Source organism: Balaenoptera ricei, chromosome 10, assembly GCF_028023285.1.
Source record: "Balaenoptera ricei isolate mBalRic1 chromosome 10, mBalRic1.hap2, whole genome shotgun sequence".
NCBI lineage: Eukaryota > Metazoa > Chordata > Mammalia > Artiodactyla > Balaenopteridae > Balaenoptera > Balaenoptera ricei.
In genome coordinates, this window is record NC_082648.1 from 4461938 (window position 1) to 4475737 (window position 13800).

At 39.9% G+C, this 13800-nt stretch overlaps 1 protein-coding gene across 3 annotated transcripts in view; it reads left to right on the forward strand.

Annotated features, from left to right (window-relative positions):
- The window catches only part of RAD51AP1 (RAD51 associated protein 1), a 37111-nt gene that overhangs the window by 16944 nt on the left and 6367 nt on the right, over positions 1–13800 (forward strand). Inside the window, exons 7-9 of one of the 3 annotated variants that reach the window (XM_059934418.1) lie at positions 3291–3452; positions 6411–6560; positions 8661–9810. In XM_059934418.1, coding sequence (XP_059790401.1) covers positions 3291–3452; positions 6411–6560; positions 8661–8791 — 443 coding nt within the window. In that variant the 3' untranslated portion in view covers positions 8792–9810. Of the gene's footprint in view, positions 1–3290; positions 3453–6410; positions 6561–7530; positions 7854–8660; positions 9811–13800 lie in introns of those variants that run through there. The other 2 variants (XM_059934420.1, XM_059934419.1) reach the window with 2 other exon arrangements.

Below are 13800 nucleotides of genomic sequence, written 5' to 3' on the forward strand. Positions count from 1 at the left end.
GAGCTAACACAGTGTTTTAGGTCAATTATACTTCACAAACAAACAACAAATTCATGGAAAAAGAGATCAGGTTTGTGGTTACCAGAGGCAGGTGTTGGGGGAGGGGGGATGGGATGGAGGCAGTCAGTAAGTACACAGGTGCAGCTGTAAGATAAATAAGCCCTAGGGCTATAACATACAACAGGACGAAGATGATGAACACAGCTGTGTGTTACATATGAAAGTTAAGAGAGTAAATCCTAAGAGTTCTCATCACAAGAAAAACAATTTTTTCGATTTCTTTAATCTTGTGTCTGCGAGATGATGGAGGTTCACCAAACTTCTTGTGACAGTCACTTCATGATGTACGTAAGTCACATCACTGTGCTGTACACCTTAAACTTACACAGTGCTGCATGTCAGTTATATCTCAATACAACTGGAAGAAACAAAAGAAAAAGACGTGGAAACACACACACACACAGAGTTCAGTGAGGTTTGCAGGGAAGGGAGAATGTGGTGGAGGTTGAAGAGGCCGCCTGGCACCGGATCGTGAAGGGTCTCAAGCCTGCTTTACCTTAAATGGAAGGACAAACATGTTCCCCAATACGCTCAGTGTACTTCAAGGAGCAATACTACCAGTTTATTTTCATCTGCCCTAAGCCAAGAATGACTCACCCTCCCATCCCCTCAGAGCTGGTTGTTTATTATACTTGAATGTGCTGCTGGATTCATTTCAGACAACCTGAGTTATCTGGGACAGGGTCCCTTCTTTAAGTGACATTTCAGAGTTTTCCTCCTGCGCTAGCTCACGCTAGATGAGAAGAGAAAGGAACTTCTGTGACCTTCAGTGGGAAAAGAAAAATGAAAATGGAGAGAATCAAGGCTTTTCTTAAGGACATCTAAAGATACCCCAAATCCATAACCTGAGTGTCTGGGCCTTCCAGATTTCCCAGTATGAGGTGCTGATGACTTGGGATTCTGGGAGCCCCATCTCCCCACCTCCAGTTTATTTAAATAGCATTATAGCCCGCCCCTACAGTTTATCCCCTCAAGCCAAGAAAAGAGCACGTGAGATACCGTAACTGTTGGGGTTATAGGAAGCTGTATCCTCCTAGATTCTATAGTCTGAAATTTTGGAGAAACTTCTCCACTGCTTGCCCTCCCTGAACCTAGATCCTCTTGGGAGTCCAGAAATAATTACTTGATTTTGCAAGGTACTATTTATAGCGGCCTTCATGTGATCTGCTGGCCTTATATGGTGAATTCTGTATAACACGGTAACTATTATGTGAATACATGGGTTGATTATCTGTTTTTAAAATTTTATTTGTGTGAGAAGAATGATAGAATAAGGACATCACAATTTGAAGATTGTAATGACATTGTTGATTTAGGCAAACATCATCAATAGAAGGCTGACGAGGATCTTTACAACGGAGAATTCAGGCCGGCGTCAGCTGAACCAACCAGGAGTGGGGCAGCCATACATTCTGTGCTTTCTGATATGACTGACATAATATGGAGAACAGAGCATCACCTATGATGTGTATTCTTGCCCAAAAAAGTAATAATGTGAGCCTGATTCTAATTGAGCCTTGAGAAAATTCCAGCTCACAGGAAATGCAAGAGTAAGTTAAATGACACCATAAGGAAGAAAACAGACCAATCCAGAATGTAGGACATTCCATAGGACAACTGACCTGGTTGCTTCAACATGTCAAAGGCATGGGGGAAAAAGGGATGGGATATTGCTCTATATTAAAAGTGATTAAATGGGCTGGATAGAAGATGATTCCAAGAAACTGTTGTTGATATCGTTAGATATGATAATGACATGTTTTTTATAAGTCTGTGTTTTTTAGAGATGCATTCTGAAGTATGTAGAAATGTAATAATGCAGTGTCTTGGGTTTATTTTTATATACTCTGAGAAGGAAAGGGAAGAGAAGATAGATGAAACAAATGTTGCCAAATATTGATGATTGTTGAATCTGGGTGGTAGTTTATTATTATCTACTGTTATGTATGTTTGAAAATTTTCATATATATATATTTTTTTACATAAAATATATTATTCCATATAGATAGGTAGATATTATATATGGTGGGTATGACAGTGGTTATCTCTGAGTGAGGAGATTAGGGAGTGGGCTTTCTTCTTCCTTAATACTTTTTTGGTATGGTTGGCATTTTCTACAGTAAGCATGTACTGCATTTGTAATGATGTATAAAGAAGTGTAAAAAGGTTTTTTATGAATATAGGGCTAATCCTTATTTACACTTAATTTTCAGAGTTTAGTATTTCCAGGACATGATTTTCTGATCCTCTCTTCCCCCGAAAAATAGAAGAATCATTGCTTAACTCTCGAGTATTCTCTATGCTTTTTTCCAGAAGCTGTAGCTACTTAACACATTCCATCACTGGCTTGTATCATCCCATGCAGAATAGAAAGGAGTTTGTGGGAAATCAGAGGTGTGTCCCAGGTGAAATCATACACAGGATTGTCAGTTAAGATGGTTATGGTACGGTCAGTCTCTTCTCAATTCCCAGTGGGTTTCTGTTCTGGTGTGTTGAAGTTGGTGTGATTAAGGAAAGGCATACGGTTATTATTACCATCAAGGTTATCGTTTTGGAAGAGCAGCAATGTTATAATAATAATAATGTTATAATAATAACATTATTATTATTATTACCATATTATTACCATCAAGGTTATCGTTTTGGAAGAGCAGCAATGTTATACCCAACCATTCTTCTCAAAGGTTGCTGAGTTAAACTGGTAAAATCAGAAGTAAGGATTACTGATGGGAAATTAATGATAATAGCAATAGCAAGCCTTGCTCCTCTGTTCGCTATATGCCAGATGTTATTCTTTACCTATATTAACTCACTTAATCTGCACAACAACCCTGTGATGCAGGTTTTAGGGTTCTCCCTATTTTATACAGGAAACTGAGGCACGGTGAAGTTAGGGACCTGTCTCAGGTCACACGACATGTCAATGGAGGGGCCAGGATCCAGACCCAGGCACCATGCATTGTTTTGCCCCTGGAAACAGCATAGCACAAAGGGGCACAAGAATCTGGTGCAGAAGATGAAATTGAGGCACTAGAAGCCTCACCATTTTTTTTTTTTTTTTTTTTGGCACGCCAAGCGGCGTACGGGATCTTAGATCTTAGTTCCCCAACCAGGGATTGAACTCCCTGCAGTGGAAGCGTGGAGTCCTAACCACTGGACTGCCAGGGAAGTCCGAGAAGCCTCACTTTTTAGAACTTTTTAGAGATGAGGTATGTAATCTTCTGTTTCAGGTGAGGATTCTGAGGACGATTCTGATTTTAGTGAGAGTGAAGATGATGAAAGTTTCACTGTGAGAAAAAGTAAAGTTAAAGAAATTAAAAAGAAAGAAGTGAAAGGGAAGTCTCCAGTTGAAAAGAAAGAGAAGAAAGCCAAATCGAAACGGGATAATGTGGGTAAGAGCAGTCCCCCATACGTCACTTCATACTGGATATGCTTGCTTACTTAACGTGCTTCTCTCACCTTTGCCTTTAGTCTCCTTAACCTTTTGCCAGCGTTCTTTTCTTGTTAAGATCCGTGGAAGAGAGCAGGCTGGGGTGGGGAAGGCAGACGGGCAGATAGGGACACTGACCCCCCCCCCCCACCCTTCCAGCACGGACTGTTTGTCCCCCTTCATGCTGGGCCTCCCTCTGAGTAGCTGCTGTCACCTGCATTTCACAGCGACAAAACTGAGGCTCCGAGAGGTTAAATCGTTTGTTGGAATTCTTATAGCTGATAAGTGAGGGGCTAGAATTTGCACCCAGGCTTGTCCATTCAGAGCGTAAATCTGTCCATTAGACCACATTTTCTCCACGCGATTAAATGGGGAAGTTGGCGTGATTCTCATTTTCTGCTGTTGCACGTGACTCAGTCTTTGAGTTGAGAACCCTTTTGTCATGTGTTTAGGGCCCTGTGGTTTCTTCAGAATGAATTCAGTTAGGAGAAACCAGTTTTACAATAAAACTTTTGGAATTTGTGACGACTTGAATGTGGAATATTTGTTTCTTGTGTAAAAGACGTTAGGATATTTTTGAGTTCATAATATGCAATAGATTATTGTAAAATATAACTTCCTTTAACCTGCTTTGTTTTACTTATTGATAGATATTTTTGGGTCTTAGTTGTTTAATATATGTATTGTTTGAAACTAAACTTTCCATTATTCAGACCCCATTCATTAAGGGTGGGCGTTGCTCTCACCTTAAATAACATGGTGCTGAGTACTGGTGCTGAGTACTTACTAAGAAATGAGAACTAAGTACTGATTGAGTCGTATTCCTCCCACCACTGTATTCTCAATTAGCCAGGTTTTAATTGGTGTTTTTTTTTTTTGCAATTGGCAAATTCATCTGGTTTCCAGAAATTAGATTTTAAATGTAGGGGTTTTTAGAGATAAAGCTGTGTATTAGTTTCCAATTGCTGCTGTAAAAAATTACCACAAATTTAGTGGCTTAAATCAACACAAATTTATTACTTTACCGTTCTGCAGGTAATAGGTTCAAAATTTTCCTCACTCGGCTAAAATCAAGCTGCTGGCAGAGCTCTGTTCCTCTGTGGAAGTTCAAGGGGAGAAGAACCCCCTTTCCTGTCTTTTCTAGCTTCTAGAGGCCACCCGCTCTCTGACGGGTGGTCCACTTCTCCCTTCAGAGCCATCACATAACTCTCTCGTTCTCCTGCTTCTCACTTTCACTTATAAGCACCCTTGTGAGTACACTGGGGCCATCGGATATTCAGGATAATCTCCCCATCTCCAGATCCTTAATTTAGTCACACCTGCTAAGTCCCTTTGCTGTGTAAGGTAACATGTGCACATTCTGGGAATTAGGAGACAGGTCTCTTTAAGGGACTGCCTACCACAAACTGATATGAAAAAGTCATTGACAATAGGAAAAAAACCTAACATGAATATATTTCATATTTTCTTCAGATGTTTGTTTATGCTTTCTCACCAAAACATTCTAAAAACTAAAGATAAAATTTCAGTGTCCAGGTTGGAGTTTGCCACTTAATGTCTTCCATATACCCTGGAGCAAGTTGCTTCCCGAGAAAATTTCCTATGTAATATTAGAAGTAAAGTTTAACAGCTAAATAATGAGATTAAGAATTTGGAAAGATGGATTATATTTCTAGTCCCACTAATAATGTACTGATAACCTCTAAGCATCTCTGACCTGGCAGGTGTTATAATCTTTCCCTGAATAGAGAAAATTTCAAGAGCTGTGGTGTCCAATATGGTAGCCATTAGCCAAAGTAGCTCTATCACATTTAAATTAATTAAAATTAGATAAAATTTAAAAGTCAGTTCCTTGGTTTTGCTAACCACATTTCAAGTGCTCACTAACTGTATGTGGCTTGTGGCTACCATATTGGACAGCACGAAATACAGAACGTTCCCACCACGGCAGAAAAGTCTGTGGGACGGGGCTGACCTAGAGAATGTAGATGTTAACGTTAAGAACAGCGTATAGTGAAAATGTTCATATGCACCTGCGCTTAGATGCCACTTAGGTGTCTCGAAGCAAGCATTATCTGAAAGTGAATTTGTATTCTGCTTCTCCCTCCATCAAAAACAAACAAACAAAAAACCCAAACCCACTCCCATTCTGTGTTCATTCTCTGGGTAAATGGTGCCATCAGATGGTGTGTTCCTGACAGGAACTTGCCAATCATGATTATTCCCTCATCTCCAGCATGCCTCCCCCTTCTAATTACTAAAAGCCATCCACTCTGCTGTTTTCCCCCCTTTCTCCCCCTTAGTTCATGCCCTGATCCCCTCTCACCTGGGTTACCATAGAGCCATCTAGGTGGTCTGCTTTTACACTGCCCTCGACAAGATGCTTCTAGATGTAGGTTCCCCGCCCCGTGACCACCTCTAGAGTCTGTCATCTGTCTCACCACGTTGCACTGTACGCATCTCTGTACTTTTCTGCCCTTTCTACTAGAGTCTAGTGACTGGACCGTAAATTCCTAGAGCCTAATAAAATGTCTCACTGACATATTCCGACGAGACACTATTGTGTGATGATTACAAGTGTGGACTCTGGACTCAGACACTTACTAGCTCTCAAACTACAGGCAGATTGTTTAACCTCTCTGTCTCCTTAACTGACAGTAGGGTAGTCACCTCTGTATCGGAGTTGCTCTAAGGGTTAGATGTAATGTATATGATACGCTTGCCATACTGCCCAGCATGTAATGCTCATAAAACATGGCTATTCTTGGACTCTCAATAAATGTTGATTAATGAGTTTTTCAAATTTATGATTCTGCTTCTTTAGTTCTTATAAACTTATGTAACTTGATAATTTTCACACATACGTGCTAGACTTTATCTTCCTCTGTGACCCCTTTTTTATGTATATTTTTCAAATAAGTGACTTCAGTAGATTCTGCTCCTGTTGCTGTCAAGTCGGAATCTTGGCCCTCACCGAAAAAGGTTTCTCCTTCTTCAGAGGCCACTAGGAAGCCGTTACAAATACGAAGTCCTCCAGCTGAAAGCAAGAGACCTAAGTGGGTCCCACCAGGTATGGTATCTTTATTTACTGCTCAAGGGCAGGGGCTTGGAAAATTACCACTAGTAGATTTTTTTTTTCTTAGTTGTAAATGTTACATATGAGTACTTCCTCATATTATTTTTTAAAATTTAAATTGTTTTTGGCTGTGTTGGGTCTTTGTTGCTGCGCATGGGCTTTCTCTAGTTGCGGCGAGCAGGGGCTACTCTTCGTTGTGGTGCGCAGGCTTCTCATCATGGTGGCTTCTCTTGTTGCAGAGCGTGGGCTCTAGGCGTGTAGGCTTCAGTAGTTGCAGCACGCAGGCTCAGTAGTTGTGGCTCGCGGGCTCTAGAGCGCAGGCTCTGTAGTTGTGGCACATGGGCTTGGTTGCTCCGCAGCATGTGGGATCTTCCCGGACCAGGGCTCGAACCCGTGTCCCCTGCGTTGGCAGGCAGATTCTTAACCACTGCGCCACCAGGAAAGTCCCGGAAGAGTAGTTATTGAAATAATGAAGCTCTGTCAGTTCAAGGATAATCCTTAGTCTATTTCTTCTGAGAATAATTAGTGATTCCACAACAAAAGAAGTTTAAAATTATTGATATGTCTGTAGAAATTTGAAGGTAGCATAAGCAAAAAGATTAAAAAGAAATAATGGATTGATGGGTAAAGAGTCACGTCATAAAGCACAAAGTGCTTATAAATTCCTTGTGGGGAAGGGCCGGGCAGGTGACAGAGGCGAGGGAATTGGGCCTGGGGAGGAAGCGTGAGCAAGCGGGCGTTGCCGCCCTCAAGAGCGCGTGCCCTCTGGAAGGAAGCCGCCGTTCTTCGGCTCCACCCGGTTGTTAACATGCAGGATTATGGGCCTCGTATTTCCACGTCTGAGTTTTTCAAGAGAAGCCAGAAATACAGATTTTAGTGTGAAATCTCCTAGATCTTAAAAGTGGACTTTTTAAAACACCATGTGGACCGAACAGTATATCTGAGAGCAGGATTTGACCCTCAGGTTGCCAGCTAGCCTCCTGTCTTATACGAATGTGAGAAGACCAGCAAGATTCCAATGGGAAAATGAGCCAAGGACATAACATACCACTGCCCCCAAGAAGTACAACTAGAAACCAATATGAAAAGAATTGCAGCCTCACTGGTAATCAAGGAAATGTAAATTAAAGTAATGAAATACTGTTTTATACCTCTCAAACTAGAAAATAATAAAGCTGTATCAACCAGTGCACTCTGGGTTGTGGGGTAGCAGGTATAATTATTTATTATAAATTTATAATCCCTTTACAGGACAGCTTGACAGGAGCCATAAAAATAAATAGATCTTTTGACTTAGGAACTAATCTTGGGAACTTATCCTTAAAAAGAATTCGAAAGAAGGAAAAGTAGTAAGTGGTCAGTAGTGATTTTTTTATAGCTATTTATAGAAAAGTGGTGAAAAACTAGAAACAACCGAGAAGTGTGTTGTAGGAATTTGATCAACATGTGGCAAGTGTGTGCAATTAAGAATGATAAATCAGATGCCTGGAAACATGGAAGTGTTCGTAAAACCTTTGTATGAAAAAAGTATACACACTTGTACTTACTACGGCTAAAATCATGATCAGCTACGAACATACATGTGGATAAATTCTGAAATTTAATACTCGTTGGAAATGATTGCTGTATTAGAGTGGTAGCATAAATGAAACTAGTATAAATAAAGAAAAATGGTATTTGTCATATTTGAAGTTACGTGATATTTGAAAAAATAGATTCTGTAAGGAGTACTTGTGAAAGTTGCAGAATTTTGTAAAAATGCATTAGATTTTGCTACTACTTTAGAAATTATAATGCCATTCATTTTTTTATGTCTTTACAATCAGTGTTCTTTGCTCCCAACTTTCCTATTTAGCTTTCACATTTAAAGTTTTCGTGTCATTACCTTGGCCTCTAAGGATGTTTGAAAATATGCAATGCTATATATTTTCTGCTCTTTAGTACTTCCCGTTCTTTTGATCTAATATGTAACTTGATAGAAGCTGCATAACAGAGCAACGCTTAACTCCTTTTTTGGCCTCTTCTGTTTTATAAACTGACCTTTGTTACGAGATTTCTGACGTTCTCAGCATCAGGTGATCTGTCTTCTTGCAGCGGTGTCCGGAAGCAGCAGCCGTAGCCCACTGGCAGGAGTGTCTGTGAAGTCTCCAACTCAGAGTCTCCGCCTTGGCTTGTCCCGATTAGCACGAGTTAAACCTTTGCACCCAAATGCTGCTAGTAGCTGAGTGTAGTGGCAAGAAAATGTTTGATTAAGAAGATCTCACTTTCATAAGCATGTTTATATTTGTGTTTATATTTGAGGAGGGTATTGTAATATAAATGAATCCTTTAACGTTGTATAAATGATCTCTACCTGTTCTGTGATTGTTCTCTGAAAAGCTATCTGAGACTTCAGTAAGAGGTTTGTTTATAAGAATTATCTTGGAATGTCATTCCCTTCTGAAGAGCATATTCTCTTTCCCTTATATGTATATAATAGGTCATTGTCATTACGTGGCCGTCAATTTGACACGGAGGATGTCCCCGTTACATGTTGTTCTTTCCTAGTAACATGCCCGATGCTTCTTTCTGGCTTTGTCTGGTTTACGGCACCTGAAATTTAACTGTGCGGAGTTTATCTGGCAAAAGGAAAATTCCCATTTCTCCCAGGAGACATTTCTGAAATCTTATAAGTTACTTAACCTGCATTGTCAGTTTTGTTGCAATGATGTTTCATATTTTAGCCAAATGTTTTTATATTAAGAATTCAGAATAATTTTCCATATTAAAACAGTTGCTATGCTAGAGCGTATGTCTCCTACTTCGAAGTAGATGGTTAGATAGCAAATAGAATTTTGTGACATTTTATGAAGCCCTCATTGTCAAAACCTTTAATAAAAGTGAAAAAGTTGTGATATGCACTTTTCCTTGATACTAATGCATCCATCTGTCTCTGTCTACATTTCATGATAAAATGAGTGCTTTGCAAAAAAATGTTAGCCTTTTTGTTGTAAATATAAAGCGGAAAAGCTGTTTCTTAAAGTCGTCACTTTTACATTAAGCCCGTGCTTTCGAGGGTGGCTGTCAAGTACCTGTCACCCCTGTTGTATTAGATAGTACAGCCCTTTAGGAAGCTCAGGCCCTAATCCACTGAGTAGAAATAGCGATAGATATTTTATATTTACAGTGAGAACTTCAACCAAACCAAATTTCAATTTTTAATAAAAATTCTTTGAATCATGTTAACCATTAAAAAATATATAATACTTAGCTCAGTTCTTCTTGGTTAAGGAAATATCTATGTTAATGTGAAGATAAGTATTTAGAATTATGATTAAAGTGAGCATTTGCCTACTGCTATTATATATATATTTTTCTTATCGAGTGTATATTTTCTACTCTTACACCCCCTCACCTACCCCGCCCCACCCCCTCTTGGAAACGTGTTTGCCAGGGACACGGTATTGAGGTACTCTGTATGCTGCAGTTTAACAAACATTTATTAAGAGCCTACCCTGTGTTAGTACTAATATCATTAATTAATCATCTGGACCAGCTTGATGAACGTGTTTTCTCTATGCTATTGATATTAGTAGTTTCCACTGAAAATTACCTTAAAGTGTGTCAAAACTGGCCTTGCAGAAAGCACTCATGACCTTTCTGTTGCCAAACCCAGGGTACACTTTCTCACCTTATCTTATAGACCCTATTCATTATACCCTGCTTAGTACATTTTATTTCTGGGCCCGTAAGACACCATTCTTTTGTACTTTTCTCCCCGCCTCCCTGCCTACTCTTCATTGTTTGTGGCTTGCTAATCTTTTGTGTCACCTACACCCACAGCTCTCACTACCATACCATATTCTGTGAGATTCCATTCTTTTCCCCCTGGGCCTTTTTTCTTTCAAAGTTTGGGCAACTTCAAGTTCCAAGGTCCCCAGTGTGACAGTGACGGCCAAGTCAGGATCTTCAGCCCAGACCTTGCTCTTGACACAGACCACTTGATCATTTGACGTAAGTCATCACTGAATCAATAACGTCTCCCCCTCCCCAGGTGTTTTCCCTCCTATATTTTCTGTTAGTAAATAGCATCACCGTCAGTCAACTGAGGTGCCTCAGGCACTTGAACCCTTCACATCCGGTCAGCAAGCTCTGGTCCATTTCCTGCGTTTCTCAAAACTGCTCTCTCCTTCCACTTGATGCCTTTACTCTGACTATTAACGGGCGTCCTTGCCTTGACTGGTAACCTACTCGGGCCTACCCATCAAGCCACTCTAGCCAGAGGGAGTTTTCTAAAATAAAATCTGAGCCCGAACACCCCTCTGCTTAAAATCCACACACATACCCCTTAGCCTGTTTAGTTCACAAGCTATTTCTAATCAGGCTGGCCCCTGTCCGCTTCTTCAACCTTGTCCCATGCTGCCCACGTTCACCTTTGACCCCCTGCCACACCACACTGGGTGCTAGTACCCGTGGCTCCAGGTCTTCAGATGGTTCTTATTTGCCTTCTTTCCATTGCTAATTCCTATTTGTCCTTGAAGACTGAAAATCAACTTGGCTCCTTAAAAAAATTTTATTTGAATGTCTGTTTCCTCCATGGACCAGACTGTATATTCCTCCAGGTGATGCTGCTGTCATTCAACTGTTTTCCTGCTTTTACCATATTAACAAATTGAAGGATAAAGACCATATGATAATCTCAATAGGTGCAGAAAAAGCTTTCAACAAAATTCAACACCCATTTATGATAAAAACTCTCCAGAAAGGCATAGAGGGAACTTACCTCAATATAATAAAGGCCACATATGAAAAACCCACAGCAAACATCATTCTCAATGGTGAAAAACTGAAACCATTTCCACTAAGATCAGGAACAAGACAAGGCTGCCCACTCTCACCACTATTATCCAACATAGTTTCGGAAGTTTTAGCCACAGCGATCAGAGATGAAAAAGAAATAAAAGAAATCCAAATCGGAAAAGAGGAAGTAAAACTGTCACTGCAGATGACATGATACTATACATAGAGAATCCTAAAGATGCTACCAGAAAACTACTAGAGCTAAACAATAAATTTGGTAAAATAGCAGGATGCAAAATTAATGCACAGAAATCTCTTGCATTCCTATACACTAATGATGAAAGATCTGAAAGAGAAATTAAGGAAACACTCCCATTTACCACTGCAAGAAAAAGAATAAAATACCTAGGAATAAACCTACCTAAGGAGACAAAAGACCTGTATGCAGAAAACTATAAGATACTGATGAAAGAAAGATGATACAAACAGATGGAGAGATATACCATTTCTTGGATTGGAGGAATCAACATTGTGAAAATGACTATACTACCCAAAGCAACCTACAGATTCAATGCAATCTCTATCAAACTATCAATGGCATTTTCCACAGAACTAGAACAAAAAATTTCACAATTTGTAAGGAAACACAAAGGACCCCGAATAGCCAAAGCAATCTTGAGAAAGAAAAACGGAGCTGGAAGAATCAGGCTCCTGGACTTCAGACCATACTACAATCAAGACAGTATGGTACTGGCACAAAAACAGAATTATAGATCAATGGAACAGAATAGAAAGCCCAGAGATAAACCCACACACACATGGTCACCTTATCTTTGATAAAGGAGGCAAGAATATACAATGGAGAAAAGACAGCCTCTTCAATAAGTGGTGCTGGGAAAAGTGGACAGCTACATGTAAAAGAATGAAATTAGAACACTCCCTAACACCATACACAAAAATAAACTCAAAATGGATTAAAGACCTAAATGTAAGGCCAAACACTATCAAACTCTTAGAGGAAAACATAGGCAGAACACTCTATGACATAAACCACAGCAAGATCCTTTCTGACCCACCTCCTAGAGAAATGGAAATAAAAACAAAAATAAACAAATGGGACCTAATGAAACTTCAAAGCTTTTGCACAGCAAAGGAAACCATAAACAAGACGAAAAGACAACCCTCAGAATGGGAGAAAATATTTGCAAACGAAGCAACTGACAAAGGATTAATCTCCAAAATATACAAGCAGCTCATGCAGCTCAATATCAAAAAAACAAACAACCCAATCCAAAAATGGACAGAAGACCTAAATAGACGTTTCTCCAAAGAAGATATACAGATTACCAACAAACACATGAAAGGATGCTCAACATCACTAATCATTAGAGAAATGCAAATCAAAACTACAATGAGGTATCACCTCACACCAGTCAGAATGGCCATCATCAAAAAATCTGCAAACAATAAATGCTGGAGAGGGTGTGGAGAAAAGGGAACCCTCTTGTACTGTTGGTGGGAATGTAAATTGATACAGCCACTATGGAGAACAGTATGGAGGGTCCTTAAAAAACTAAAAATAGAACTACCATATGACCCAGCAACCCCACTACTGGGCATGTACCCTGAGAAAACCATAATTCAAAAAGAGTCATGTACCACGATGTTCATTGTAGCTCTATTTACAATAGCCAGGACATGGAAGCAACCTAAGTGTCCAACGACAGATGAATGGATAAAGATGTGGCACATATATACAATGGAATATTACTCAGCCATAAAAAGAAACGAAATTGAGTTATTTGTAGTGAGGTGGATGGACCTAGAGTCTGTCATACAGAGTGAAGTAAGTCAGAAAGAGAAAAACAAATACGGTATGCTAACACATATAGATGGAATCTAAAAAAAAGGTTCTGAAGAACCTAGGGGCAGGACAGGAATAAAGACGGAGACGTAGGGAATGGACTTGAAGACATGGGGAGGGGGGAGGGTAAGTTGGGACGAAGTGAGAGAGAGTGGCATTGACATATATACACTACCAAATGTAAAATAGCAATGGGAAGCAGCTGCATAGCACAGGGAGATCAGCTCGGTGCTTTGTGACCACCTAGAGGGGTGGGATAGGGAGGGGGGAGGGAGACGCAAGAGGGAGGGGATATGGGGATATATGTATACGTATAGTTGATTCACTTTGTTATACAGCAGCAAGTAACACAACATTGTAAAGCAATTATACTCCAATAAAGATGTTAAAAAAAGAAAAAAAAAACCTGGTGCAGAGTAAGTGCTCAAAAAATGTTCATCTGATGAATAGATTTTATCCATAACTTTTACTATGTGCTTCTGATAACCACAGACTTTTTTGAAGGGGGAAAGGTAGGGATTACTTCAAGAGTCTGTTCGATCAACTCTAGTCTCTGTATCCTCGGGATGTCCTTCAGTTCTTGTCCCAAAC